The 14,507-nt window shown below is 52.4% G+C and overlaps 1 protein-coding gene across 8 annotated transcripts; it reads right to left on the reverse strand.

Annotated features, from left to right (window-relative positions):
- Positions 1–1,691: 1,691 nt before the first annotated feature.
- LOC115613234 (UAP56-interacting factor-like) lies at positions 1,692–13,793 on the reverse strand. Of its 8 annotated transcripts, none has more exons than XM_030498420.1 (9): positions 13,371–13,793; positions 12,160–12,303; positions 8,768–8,910; positions 6,184–6,317; positions 5,597–5,678; positions 4,700–4,740; positions 4,541–4,615; positions 3,649–3,760; positions 1,692–2,892 (listed from the first exon to the last, which is right to left on the reverse strand). In XM_030498420.1, exons 1-9 carry the CDS (start codon positions 13,450–13,452, stop codon positions 2,797–2,799), a joined length of 909 nt encoding a protein of 302 aa, XP_030354280.1. In that variant the 5' UTR covers positions 13,453–13,793; the 3' UTR covers positions 1,692–2,796. The 8 variants fall into 8 exon arrangements, with proteins under 8 accessions (XP_030354280.1, XP_030354279.1, XP_030354276.1 ...); XM_030498419.1 differs by having other exon boundaries at positions 3,570–3,760; XM_030498416.1 differs by having other exon boundaries at positions 4,700–4,743.
- Positions 13,794–14,507: the final 714 nt, after the last annotated feature.

Raw genomic sequence — 14,507 nt, forward strand, 5'->3', positions numbered from 1 at the left:
CAGCCTTAGAGGTCCATGTATTCTCTAGGAACCATGGGTATGCAGGAGCCTGTGGGTCTCTCAGCATAATGGATTCAAGCTAGGGGAGCAAATATGGTCCAACATGCAACAGGCTGAGAAAACAGGGGCTGTTCAGCCTGGAGAAGAGAAGCTGTGTGGACACCGCAGAGCGGCTTCTGCAGAAAATGTTCTATGGAAGCTGGTTTCATTAAGCCAATATAAATGTGCCTCACCATTTCCTGCTCCAAGTGGTTATTCTGGGTTAAAAAGCAACTGCAGTGTTAGAAATTATTAGAAGAGGAACAAAAACCAAAGCAGAGCGTGCCTATAAATCCATCTCAAATGGATTGATAATGTTTCAGCCCTGCTGCTTCAGGCAGATGTAGCAGAGCTAGAAAAGGTACGAAGGTGACCAGAGGGATGGACCTGCTTCCAGGCAGAGGACAAGCAGAGGCTCTTCTCCTAGAAAGGAAGTGAGCAAGGGAGGACACAGCACCGGGCTGTAAGTTCCAATTGTGCAAAGGAATGAATATTCATAGAATCCCAGACTTGTTTGTGTTGGAAGGGACCTTAAAGCTCACCCAGTTCCAATCCCCTGCCATGGGCAAGGACACCTGCATGAAGTTCGAATCATATTGTTCACTCCTTGTACCAGCCTTTGAGGCACAGACAAATAGACAGAAAGCAAACAGCAAGAACAATAGTGGCAGAAACTCCCCAAAATGCTGTTAAACAGGATGATACCAGTGGCTAAAGAAAGAAATCACCAGTGCTGCGGGTTCAATGCAGCCACCGCCCGGGGCCACACGCATGTGCCGGTGTCCCCCCACCCCAGCGCTGCTCCACAGGACCCTGTACAGGTCTCACGGCACCAGAGGTGTCACTCTGGAGGTGGCTTTGGCTGACATGGAGTAAGGATGTTCTCCAGGTGCATCGCGCCTATTCCCGGTGGCTGGAGCCGGGGCCCGGCCCGCAGCCGGCTGCTGCCCCCTTGGGGTGTTTGGTGCCTGTGGCTCGCTGCGTGCCCGCGCCCGGTGCGTTCTGAGCACGGTGGGTTCGCTCTTCTGCTCACAAACTCTCTTCTGTGCAAAGCCCGTTTTGCCTCTCGCTGCACGGGAAGTCACCAGCCCCGTGGGGGGAGCAGGCCTGGACAAAAGGGCAGTTTCTATCGTTAGGCCTCAATTGTAACTTAAGGAATACTTAGAAAAAATAAGGTACAGATTGCTGAAAACCATCGATTTGGAGAATAGCATCAGGGCGTGCTCTGAACACCGAGGGATGCTCCACACTCTTCTTGCAGGACTGAACGGCTCCATCCCCTTGCAACCTGCATTAAGTACAAAGTGCTCGGGTTTCCTTGGTGAGCACAGCATCTCTTCCCAATATTTATAGTGAAAGTGCAACCAAAAATAGGGATAATGCCATTTATGAGAGTGTGGGGCAGCCACAGCTTCTCTGGGCACCCTGTGCCAGCGCCTCAGCACGCTCACAGGGAAGAGCTTCTGCCTCAGAGCTCATCTCAATCTCCCCTCTGGCAGGTTCAAGCCATTCCCCTTGCCCTGTCCCTACAGGCCCTTGCACTGACAGGGACCCCAGCCTCCCCCCATGCACCGATGCAGCCGTGCTGCACCCACAGTGCCACGCTGAGATCCCGAATCCTGTTGGAGGAAGGGAAATAACTGGAGGTGACATTGAACAGGTTAGTGTTTTATTCAGTGCATTGGACTCGTACATGGCCGCTTTGTCACTAACAGCATCTCACACATTGCTATGAACCAGCCAAGCCCAGTCTCCTGTTAGACGCCTGGTGTAACATGTAAAGCAGCCTATCAAGTATTTACTTTAACGAGTGTAGCTCCGAGCCCAGCGCCAGGCTGTGTCCAGTGTTTGGTGCTGGGTTGCAGCAGTGGCTGGAGAATGGATCCGTGACTCATGGTTGGCGCAGGACATGGTTAACGACGATTAACATCTCAGCCCATGTTTCCGGGTGCTGGCAGCCCTGTGTCCCTCCGGCAGCTGCTGGTTTGATCGTGCTGGTGCTTTCAGCACGGGTGGAGCTGCACCTACCAAATCCCTAATGCACAACTACTGGAAAACCTGCCTGGGGCCGGGGCAGCCTGTGTGTGCTCCATGCCGAGGACAGTCCCCCCGGCAGCACCGCATGTCCCACCCCATCCCTGCAACCGGGCCGCAGCAGCGGCCACCACAGCACAGCAAACCAAAGAGAAACACAAGGTGCTCAGGCCTGACCGTCGGGGCAGAGCGAGACGTGTTCAGGATGGAGGGTCTGACACAGCACGCCTCCAGCACAGGGAACAAACTGGGCGATGAGGTGGATGCTGGGGAATGCGGCAGCTGGGGCATCCCACTGGTGCCACTGCTGCGGCACCTCCCTCCGTGCTCTGCTGCCTGCTCTGAACCCAGTGCGGGCAGGCTGTGCCCTCAATCCTTCCCACCCATGGAACAACACAGGGAAAGCTCCATGGGTATGGCTTGGAGCTGGTCCCTGTTCCTTCTTGCAGGGCAGCACAGGGTGACAGGGCTGGTGGCAGCCCTGTGGATCTGCAGCAGAGCGAATCCACCTCCACTCGTCCCCATCCATCACCCCGCTCCTGTGCTCCGGCCCCAGCTCTCATCCTGCCTCGTACCTGCCCTCACTCGCTCATTCGCCCTGCGTGTAAGGAAGGAGACAGCGCGTTGCCAAAGTAGCTATCTTAGAGGAAATAAATCTATTGAGCTTTATTGAGCTGCCCGTTACGGGGCCTGGACTGTGAGGGCAGTCCCTGAGGAGCGGTGCTAGGGCATGGTGACCGTCCGGCCGGCGCTCCTGGCTGCTGTAAAGCGCCTCTTATTCCTCAGACCAGAGAACCTCTCATCCAGCGTCAGGCTGGTCTGCAGGGGAAAGGGAGACCGAGTCAGTCCTGCGCCTCGTGGCAAAGCACGGCCAAACTTGCGGAAGGGTATTGATTAGAGCCCATCAGTCAGGACGGTGCTTTGCAGCCAGTTAGTCAATTAACCACTCAGCACATGGAGACAAGGAGCTTGACAGACTGGGTGCAGCTGGAAAACACCTCCAAGCAGCGCCTAGCCCCAAGACACCGGCCGTCCTCGGCAACAACAGGAGCAAGCACGTGGCATTTGAGCACAAGGCATCAAGTAAAACCAAACCATCCAGACAAGGAACGTCCAAACAAGCAGTGAAGAAGGTGGAGCAGGATTTCTGACCTGCCCCAGGGCTCTTGGACCATACTTCAGCACAAAACTGGCACTGAGAAGGTCACCAAAGCAAAGAGAGAGCAAAGCCCACAAGTGCTGTGTGTCTCTGAGGAGTTGGGAGCACTGACAGTGAAACAGTCCCTGCCGTCCAGGACCACTCACAAGCAGGATCTCCCTGCTCTGAGCAAGCACATGGACAGGCCAAGAGGGGACAACGGAGTGGGGAAAACTGGGCTGAGTCTGTAGCTGCTGAACAGTCTTCTCAGATGCCTTCTGTTCTGTGACCAACCTAGCCAACACAGGCCTCTGCTCCCAGGTCATGCTAGACAAACCCGACTGGCAGCCCCAAAGACCTGAGCATGGCGTGACCAGGTTAGCGGCAGGGCTGCTGCAGGGTGCAGGGTGCCGCCTGTCCCGTCGACCATCCTCTACCTGGTTGGCCATGGCGCGGAAGTTGAACCTCAGCAGCACCCCCTTGGGCTGGGGCTTGGCTGCCCGTGGCGGCGGCCTCCGGCTGCGCAGGAACGGGCGCTTGGATCCGGGCCTGGGGAGAGCACAGACCTGCCGTCACCCTGGATGCAAAGGCAGCCGCTGCCTATCGCCTGAGACCAGCGAGGGAAGGAGGAGACACCCGGGAGCCCCTATGGCCCATGGTACACCTCATGGTAGGGTGGGTGAGGGAGACATTCTGTATCATGAGGGTGGTAAAATCCTGGCCCAGGTTGCCCAGAGCGGTGGTGGATGCCCCATCCCTGGAGCCATTCCAGGCCAGGCTGGATGTGGTTCTGAGCAACCTGGTCTAGTTGAAGATGTCCTTGCTCATTGCAGGGGTGTTAGACTGGATGAGCTTTGAAGGTCCCTTCCAACCCAAACCATTCTGTGATTCTATAAGGGTGCCAGGAGAGCTGCCGAGCCAGCCCTGGGGCTGTCAAGCCTATCAATCATGGGGTGCTCCCTAAACCCAGGACATGCCAAGTGCCCTCACCCATCCCTCTCTGTTCCCATCGCTGGGTGCTGGGTCCCACAGCCACACTGGCTCAGCCCAGGGGTGAAGCTGCTGCCCTGCAGCACAGCGAGCACACCACATCCCCAGGGTGCAGGGGACACCCCAGCTTGGGCACGGCCAGCCTGCCATCCCCCTTCTTACTCTGGGTAACAAACAAGCCACATGGGAATCATCATCCTCTGACAGATACGCTGAGAAGGGAACGAGACATCATTTGCAACCACTTTGGGATTATAGAAGCCAAGCTGCAATAGTGCTAAAGGGATTGGGAATGCTTTCGCAGGGTTCCCACCCCAACAAACCACCCCATTTACTCACGGGCCGGCCTGGCCTGCCTGGGGATTGGCCACAGACACCGTCAGAACTGCTCCAGGGCTGGGTTTCACTTGCCACCTGCCGAGACAGGGACATGGATCCAGCTTCGATCCGAGCCTGCAAGAGCACGGCGTTTACAGCGTGCCTTGGGTCACCAGTTACCTTCTCATCCGCGGGGGTTTCCTGTCGCCATCAGCATCCATCTGCTGGGAAATACATTTGAAATAATTACTTAAGGATTAACTCTCAGAAACAATGATTCCTCATCCAGTGCTTCATTTGGTGTATCTGAACAGCTCTTTCTTTGCATGTTGTCAAGAGATTCGGTAATGTTGGGTTCCCTGCCGGCACAATGATCTGTATGGGGTGGCTTTACCTTGCCCTGCTTGTGCTGCCGTATAAGCTGCACAGGTTTTATTTTTCAGCTGCCAGAATACTGAATCACGGAATTAACCAGCTTGGAAAAGAGCTTTAAGCTCATCCAGTCCAACCATTCCCCAGCACTGCCAAGGCCACCACTAACCCACGGCACTGAGGCCTCGGCTACACGGGGTGTGAACACTTGCAGGGATGGTGACTCCAGCACTGCCCTGGGCAGCCTGTTCCAATGCCTGAGCACCCTTTGGGGAAGGAATTGTTCCTCATCTCCATCTAAACCTCCCCTGGTGCAGCTTGAGGCCGTTTCCTCTTGTCCCATCCCTTGTTCCTTGGGAGCAGAGACCAGTCCCCTCCTGGCTCCATCCTCCTGTCAGGCAGTTGTAGAGAGCGATAAGGTCCCCCCCTGAGCCTTCTCTTCTCCAGACTAAACCCCCCCAGGTCCCTCAGCCGTTTCTCATCACACTTGTGCTCCAGGCCCTGCACCAGCTCCGGTGCCCTTCTCTGGACCTGCTGCATTAAAATCTCCCTGTCCTGCAAATACTTCCCTAGCAATACATTCATTGCTAAAGTCATCCATCTGTCCAAGGAACTTTTGGAAGCAAAGACACAACTGGGCAAGGGCTGGTAAAACTGAAGGCTTGTCACCATCAGCAGGGTGCAGAAAAATGTCTCGATACTGACCCCTCTCTGAAATTTGGCTTTGAGAAACCGCTGCTGCATCCGCTTCTGCTGGAAGGCTGGTGCCCTGTTCAGCCGGAAAGGTCTGCTGGGGAAGCAGGAGAAAGAAAAGGACATAGGTGAGTATGATGCCAGGTCTCTCCTAAAGTTAAATGCTGAAACGCCTAACCCGGCCTGGTATTAAAAAGCAGCATGAGAAGCAAATGCAGCTCTGCGTTAGCAAGTTCAGCCCAGCAGGTCTTCTGTCAGCAAAGGAGTTCAGAGGAACTTGTTTTCCTGCTCAAATGAAACAACAGTTTGGGCTGGTGCTGAACGCTGCTCATTAAATCAAAAAATCACAGAACCCCAGCCTGGTTTGGGTTGAAGGGACCTTAAAGCTCATCCAGTTCCAACCCCCTGCCATGGGCAGGGACACCTTCCGCTAGAGCAGGTTGCTCCAAGCCCCTGTGTCCAACCTGGCCTCTAACACTGTCAGGGGCGTTTTCCCCCTGTTGCATGAGCACGTGGCTGCAGCCGCCCCCAGCAGAGCCCCCAGAGCTGCACAGGGCATCGCTGCAAGCCACAGAGCCCCAAGTTACTGAAGATTTTACCTTCTCCCTGCGGCCTGGGCACTGGCAGCGGCTGCTCTGAACCTCCTGGGGCCTGGGGGTGGCCGTCGCTGTCCCTCTGCCTGCACGGTGCTGCTGCTGCTGCTCTTGGAGAAAGAGTCGTTGTTCGTGTTGCCCTGAAAGAGCAGCGAGAGCTCAGCCACTGCCACCCACCCCACAGCCTCAGTGCACGAAACAGCAACCATACAGGCACGGAATGGTTTGGGCTGGAAGGACTTTAGAGCTCCTCCAGTTCCAACCCCCTGCCACGGGCAGGGACACCTTCCACTAGAGCAGGTTGCTCCAAGCCTCTGTGTCCAACCTGGCCTTGAACACTGCCAGGGATGGGGCAGCCACAGCTTCTCTGGGCACCCTGTGCCAGCGCCTCAGCACCCTCACAGGGAAGAGCTTCTGCCTCAGAGCTCATCTCAGTCTCCCCTCTGGCAGGTTAAAGCCATTCCCCTTGTCCTGTCCCTACAGGCCCTTGTCCAAAGCCCCTCTCCAGGTTTCCTGGAGCCCCTTTAGGCCCTGGAGCTGCTCTAAGGTCTCCCCTTCAGGAGCCTTCTCTTCTCCAGGCTGCCCCAGCCCAGCTCTCTCAGCCTGGCTCCAGAGCAGAGCTGCTCCAGCCCTCGCAGCAGCTCCGTGGCCTCCTCTGGCCTCGCTCCAACAGCTCCACGTCCCTCATGGAGTGAGCACGAGGACCAGGACATGACCACCCTTCCCTCCAGTCCTGCATTGATCTGGCATTTTCTCTGGCTCTGTCTGGTGGGAATCACCCCATCCTGCCCTGCGGTGCGAGTGCTGATCACTGGCTCAGCCGTGGTTCCCTCACTGCCCTCAGCACCACGTGCATTTGCTTCAGAGGGGGCTCGTCCCTGTGCTGTGTGCTCAGCGTTCCACGTATTCTCATTCCCAACTGTCTTTCCTTTGCAACTTCAGTCTTGCAGCAGAACAACCCTGCTCTGCTGGTGCTTTTTATTTTCCTCCTTTGATATTTTCTTGCTGAGACCCAATTCCTCACTAACTCTATTAAAAACTGGTCTCTTCCATGGCCTTTTGTATCCAAGCCAGGAATATTTCTACTGAGCAGTGTTGCTGTAGCCTCAACATTTGGAGTTAGCATCCACTGCTGTCAACACTCGGTTCCTGGGCATGAAACTACAAGTACCAGGAAGAGCGTTTCATTCTAATGGTGCAGAAATACAAAACCAAAATGAGTCCATGGAGAGCAAACCTCACCCAAGCAAAGGTTTGTAGCTTTGCTCAAGTTTCTTTTCAGTCATTGACTCTTTCTTGTTTGGACACATCCGTTGCCCACTCCAAGCCCTGAAGCATGAAGCACATCAGAAGACCCCTCAGCAGTGTAGGTCCTGCTCCAGCTACTTAATACAAACTGCCACGGACTCTAACCCATTCATTTCTGTGGGACAACCACCACCAGTGTTACTCCCCACTAACTGGGATGTGTTTCCACATTCTTCCAACTTGGTTTATTTCTGCAAAATGGAAGCTACAGCAGAATTATGCCTCCTAGCAACTGCTTCTTCCCTCCTGGTAACACCCAGCGTCGTGCACTATCTGAGTCTTCCCACTTTCTTTTCAGGAATAACCACACACCATGCACATGCATGCTCAGTTAAGGCTCTCTTCTTTATACCTCCAGGACACAGCCATTCAATGTCCCATCACGTTCACCACTTTGGTGGGGTTTTAAAAGCTTACTGAGAATACACGACCTCCTAATTGAGTGCGTCTCCATCAGTGCAGAAAGAACAACCCCCTCCTACAGAGGACTATCTATTCACTTCATTTCCACCTTCTACACCAAGCCAGTTTAATGTTAGTGACACTCAGCAGAGAGCTGTAAGAATGACTTCAATGGTGAACACGTCTCTTCCTTCCTATCTCGACTGTTAAAAATAACTCAAAAACCCAAATGAAAGTATTTCAATCTTTTCTAAGTGTTTTTGAGCAGAGATGAGACCAAAACATTTAAACTTCAAAAAAGGAAAGCCATGAATGAAAAATAATGCATTTTACACGGAAGCACGTGGGCAATCTGTCCCATGGCTTCGTAGTCCTGGGAATCAGTGTGTCAAGGGGGGATACCCACTTGCTAGAGAAAAGTACCTCTCTGAACCAAAGCCACCTGAAGTCACCAACAGCCCGTCCTTTGCCTTCACTATATGTTGGAAAATGCTCTGGGTAGAGAACAAATAATGGTGAATCTTAACACACCTCTTCTAAATGGCAATAGTAAGATGAGATGAATTGGAATTTGTTTTTATGGAAATATTTTAAACTCTTTTAAGAACACATTCCTAAAAAACGTGGTTTTGTAAACCCCTCAGGAGCCAATTCAGTCCAATTATGCCAAGTCATAAGCTTATAAAACCAACTGGGAAATTGCTATTTTATATGTGTGTGTCTGCACTCACCTCTGCATACAAATGTGGTTACAGGCACACACAAGACGGTGCCTGGACATTTGTTATGCAGAGTGTTCTTTGGGGAGATCCAGGATCATAAACCCCAGCAGGATTCTGCAGGACATTTGGGAACGGCTCTGCTTTCCTTACCCCCATACCTCTGGAGCCGATGCCTGGCGATTTAAAGGGCTCACTCCATTCAATGCAGCAGCTGCTCTTCTCCTGGGACCGGGCACAGCATTCCTGAATTGTCTCCGGTTGAATTGTTGTTGTCCAAACCCTCTTCTAAAACGGGCAGGTCCTATGAAAACAAACTCTTTGTTTAACATCCTTCAAAGCTCAATTTACATTTACAGTTTTGCCAGTGGCTTACATGGTTAATTTAATATGACACAGGAGTGTCTGTATAAATAGATGCACGAATCACACTGATTTATTCCAGAAAACTAAATTAACTTTGCAGAATATTAAATAATTTATCTTTCCAATAATAATCCTTATTTGTGTGGGACTCACAACCACTTACAAACCATTCTGTGATTCGATGGTTCTGGGATTTAATTTGAAAGAATATAAAAGAGAAAAGCCTTCCGCAACTCTGCCTCCTAATAAAGGCAGGAACACTGGCACCAGGAAACCTGTCAATCTCTTGTCACAGCTCCCATTGCTGGGAATTCACCGTGAAATGGAAAAAGCCTTTTGATACAGATACACAAGCAACTCGAGCATTCAGCCCCACAGCAGCATGGGAGAGCTCTAAGTGTCCACATTATAGCACTTGGTAAGCAAAGACCGGACCATCATTTTTACATATTAATATATATGTACTTCTTTAGTTATTTTTAGCATGACATATTCTTACATACTGTATATATTGAAGGCGGCCCCTTCTGCTGCTGCCCCTCACTGCACAGCACATACACACCAACTGCCTGTCTTGCATTTAGTGCCTTCCCCTAAGCCTGTTTATGATTTTGAAGTGTGCTGAAGCATCAGCAAGAGGAAGGCATCCCATCATACAGAGGCACAGTGCACTAAAGCCTAATTACTCCACATGGTAAACTTCTGTAGTCATAATGTAGACCTTTTCCAAGTGGCTATAGCAGTGAAACGTGCACACATACTCAGAGTATCAATCACTTAGGCCAGGTTGGACGGGGCTTGGAGCAACCTGCTCTAGTGGAAGGTGTCCCTGCTCGTGGCAGGGGGTTGGAACTGGATGAGCTTTAAGGTCCCTTCCAACCCAAACCAGTCTGTGAGTCTATGATCAGGCATGGCAGAGGGCTGCAAGGCTGTGGTTAAACCCTGGACCTCACAGGAGAATACACACTCCAGAGCAGCGGGATGCACGTATTGATCCTACACCATCAATTCCTGCATCACAGCAATTCATAACGACTTGGAGCAATTAGAAATGAAGTGTCCTGAGGCAGCAGTGATGTTGCTGTCAGGGGCCACCACCGCAGTGATTAATGAAGGCTCCAGCCCCAGGGTGTGTCACTGGCTGGTGCCAGCGTGGGCTGGTTATTCTGGAGTCCAAGGGAGGGTGACTTGAGCTGCTCTGCCTCCAAAACAAAAGGGCACCAGGGCATGTCCATGGGAAGCAGCTCCTGAGCAGCACATCAGGGTGCTGGTTGGGAGCACCCACAGAAACGCGATGCTGTTCACTAGCTCTGTGGGGCCAGTGGTTATCTTCCTTGCAAATGATGGTATTTTCTCAGTGCAGAAGTGCAGATGTGTAAATGTTCTCCTGACAAACACCTGAATTTTGGCAATCTGTGTCTTTTTGACCAGAAGTGGTCTTGCTGTGTTGAACGGACTTTTTTTCCCTTCTGGGTCTGTCTCCACAAGAAACCTGGAAAGGGGCTTTGGACAAGGGCCTGTAGGGACAGGCCAAGGGGAATGGCTTTAACCTGCCAGAGGGGAGATTGAGATGAGCTCTGAGGCAGAAGCTCTTCCCTGGGAGGGTGCTGAGGCGCTGGCACAGGGTGCCCAGAGAAGCTGTGGCTGCCCCATCCCTGGCAGTGTTCAAGGCCAGGTTGGACACAGGGGCTTGGAGCAACCTGCTCTAGTGGAAGGTGTCCCTGCCCGTGGCAGGGGGTTGGAACTGGGTGAGCCTTAAGGTCCCTCCAACACAAACCAGTCTGGGATTCTGTGATAAAACCCCACAGCAGCCGCATTTGGGGAAGGCCATCGTGTCTGGGTGCATGTTCAGGGCACGGTGCTGAGCACACCTCAGTTGGCCAAGAAGCTCCTCTGCCCAGCAAGTCCAGTCTGGGAAGAAGCCCTGATGACAGACTGTTTTTCCAAGAAGATTTGAAATTCAAATTTCTTGCCATTAAAAATCCTCTTTCCCCACTGGGGAGATTGTTTAAGCCATATTCCTGGAGGGATAACGCACTTCGCTTGCACAAATTCTCTTGCTGGTTTCATCAGCATAATACCCCTCTCTATCCTCCATCATTACAGCACTGGGCTGATCTGATTGTCATTTTGATAATGGTTATCACGTCTCAGCCCTGAAGGGTCTGCGTTTCAGCAGGGACCAAAGTGAAATGAGCCCCTGAGTAATTACAGGCTAAATTCCCAGTTGTGCTGAGCTTCACAGAATTGCCCTGGGCATGAGCACCACACAGCATGGTGAGTGTCTGAACTTGGCAGGGCTCAACTCACAGTCAGTTCAAGCCTAGGAAATACTATGAGTAGCAGAAATAAATCTAGAAATGAAGAGGAAAGTTCTCTGTTCTGAGAAACAGCTCAAACAAGGTATTTTGTTTGATTTATTTGACGCTCAGTAGTCACTTGAGTGTGGAATAATATGAAAGCCTGTGCTTTTGACTGGGAAAATCAATTTGCAAAGGGCAACAATCATCATCCTGTTCTGAACCGGAACAATTCTGTGGTGGAGACCAAGAACATGGGAGTGGAGGCAGGCCGGATCCAAGCAGGATGGCTCCCAGCAATCCCACTGTCCCCACGTGCCACTGGGCACTCCAAAGGAAGGCTGCAAAGACACTGCTGCAAAATGCCACCAAAATCTGCACTAAAGTGGTTTAAAGGAAGAAAAATAAAGCAAAATGGTGCTAGAGATGGCATTTCATGCAGCAGATAACGGTGGGTTTGTAGGTGAAAGCTTGTGGAACCAGAGATTAGTGTGTGATCACTTGGTATCATCATAAAAATAGCATGGTTGGCAAAAGTGACAAATTAGCTCCAATAACTGAGCTATCAAAGGCAGTTACTGAAGGGGTAATTTAAGTGTGTTCTGGGAAAAAGAGGATTAGGAAGAGGCATAATTAAAATATGCAAAGCTAAAGGGAATAGAGAATAGATATTAAGTCTCTTTGAATTAGTAATTCATGAGAGGGTGGAAGGGAGAGAAATGGATGAATTTATGCTCTGAAAAGGCCCTGATATTCCATTGTGCAGAGAGAAAAGCTATTCAAAGCCCGAGTGCATCTCATACGCACACAGGGATTAGATAGGAGAAGGATTTAGGAGCTGTATTTTGTTACACAAAGGTGTTTCCAGCTTGGCAGGCCTCACCTACCTTGCAAATTCCTCTGCATCCAGGCACGGAAGCGGGGCCGCCCGTACCCGTACACCGAGTTCCTGGTCTTGACCTGCTGCCTTCGCCCGTCCCCCACGGCACTGGTGTCCGTCTGCTCTTTTCGGTGACGTTTTATAATGTCATCTAGATCAAAACAGCAAAGGGGAAACTTGTGAAACCTACCAACAACCCGTAAAACCAACCAACAACCTGTAACACCCAACACCACCACATTAAAACCTACCAACGACACGTTAAAACCTGCCAGAGGGGAGATTGAGATGAGCTCTGAGGCAGAAGCTCTTCCCTGTGAGGGTGCTGAGGCGCTGGCACAGACTTTTCCCAGAGAAGCTGTGGCTGCCCCATCCCTGGCAGTGTTCAAGGCCAGGTTGGACACAGGGGCTTGGAGCAACCTGCTCTAGTGGAAGGTGTCCCTGCCCGTGGCAGGGGTTGGAGCTGGATGAGTTTTAAGGTCCCTCCAACACAAACCAGGCTGGGGTTCTGTTGAGTATCACATGTCAGCAAACAGAACAAGGGCAACACCATGGGAATAAAGTAAACGACAAACGAGGGCCCCGCTATTGCCGTAAACCCTCCCAGCAGCATTAACGGGTGCATCAGCCAAGGGATCAGCTTGAGTTCACAGTGGAAAATGTTGCGCTATTCCTGACAAGTGGCTCATTGCTGGGAAGACGTGACACGAGCTCTCGGTTAGGGAGCTGACCCACGGATGACTTGCCCATGGCAGGGGTTGGAACTGGGCGATCCTTAAGGCCCCTCCAACCCAAACCGGTCTGTGACCCGCTGTGTTTCCTTCCATGCCGCGATGTCAAAGCGATAACCCCCGGGATCGGCGGCGGCGCCGCGGTTGGTGTTTGTGCGGTTCCCGGTGCCAGCGGAGCGGCAGCACCAGCGGCTGCTATAAATACCCCGCAGCCCCGACACGACTCCAGCTCCATTTCAGTGCCGCGATCGGCCTCTTTGGGCTCTCCCCGCCGGAGCTCCGGTGCTCCCCGCTGAGCACACGGACCGGTTGGGAGCCATCTCCTCCCCCCCGGGGATCCGCTTCCACCGCAACCGGGTGGGGGCGGACGGGCCGGGGGGGCACAACCAGCCCTGCGGGGCCGCCCCACGCTGCGCTGCCCGCCCCGGCACCGCGCGAACGAACCCCCCCGGCCCGGGCCAGACCCCCGCCCCGCCGCCGGACCTACCCAGGGACATGTCGATCTCCTCGGCCCCCGGCTCCGGCCCCGCCGCAGCGACCGGCCCCGGCTGCGGCCCCGCCGCCTCCATGGCTCCGACCGGCTGCCGCCGCCGCCCAGTGCGCCTGCCCGGAATGTGCGGCCCGGCCCGGCCCCGCCACCGGCCCCCGCCCCGCGCACCCCGGGCCCCAGCTCTGCCCCTGCGCCGCTCCCTGCCCCGCTGCACCCCGGGGGCTCCCCGCAGCCTCCCCGCTCATCCCGGCGGTCTGTGACATCCACAGGGACATGTTGGGGCTGTTGAGCCTGGAGAAGAGAAGCTGCGTGGAGACCTCAGAGCAGCGTCCGGTGTCTGAAGGGGGCTACAAGGATGCTGGGGAGGGACTCTCCATCAGATTGCGATTGTGCTTTTATGCCCATCAAGGAAACCAGGCGTTACTGCATTCATTTTTCCTTTTTTCTCCAGGTATTTTAGTTCTTGTGAGGTTATATGGCCCAGAATATGTTTAACCATGTGTGCTGTCATGAAGTTCTGCTTTACAGAAAGAGCTGTTTGGCAAAACTGCAGCAGATGCACAAATAATTACTATTAGTATACAAGGTGGGTTCTTTCTGGCTGCTGTAGAGGAAGATAAAAGATTTCATTAACCCTACCCTAGAAAGCACTGAGTATTAAATATGTGCTTATTTCATCCCTAATACACTTTTCTGCCATTAGAACAATTGTGTGGGTTTAGTGTCTCTTTATATTTGATGAAGGCCAAAAAAAGAGGTACACAGCAAATTTATAATTGACATAAAGAACTTTTCTAATGAGATGAATAGTTAATCTGCAAAATTCTCTGCCTTGGAATGCTAAAATCAAAGGTAACAGATTTTATAAACTTTTTGTACCTATTTTAGACCAAAAGTGATAGAAACTTCCTGTCTGTGTGAAGTTTAGCACTAACCCGGAGGCTGAGATAAATTTCACCTCCAAATGGACTATTGCTTAAGTGTCCATTTTGGAGTTTTCAAACCTCTTTCATGGGTCGACTCTTCCAGATAAGAGTAACTGCTTAGATGGACTGCTGTTCCATGGCAGTATTGCAATCCCTATATTCAATGGATTTAGGAATGCAAAAGCCCTCGTGAAACTGGGATCACGGT

The sequence above is a fragment of the Strigops habroptila genome, chromosome 9 (assembly GCF_004027225.2).
Source record: "Strigops habroptila isolate Jane chromosome 9, bStrHab1.2.pri, whole genome shotgun sequence".
Classification (NCBI taxonomy): Eukaryota; Metazoa; Chordata; class Aves; order Psittaciformes; family Psittacidae; genus Strigops; species Strigops habroptila.

Bases quoted from the DNA above. Each gene is read 5' to 3' on its own strand.
- LOC115613234 (XM_030498412.1), bottom strand. From the start codon at position 13,452: ATGGAGGCGGCGGGGCCGCAGCCGGGGCCGGTCGCTGCGGCGGGGCCG. The intron at 6,318-8,767 runs GTATGGGGGTAA...CTGCTCTTTCAG, and splicing joins GCCAGGCATCGGCTCCAGAG to GGCAACACGAACAACGACTC. The intron at 4,744-5,596 runs GTCAGTATCGAG...TGTATTTCCCAG, and splicing joins AAGCCAAATTTCAGAGAGGG to CAGATGGATGCTGATGGCGA.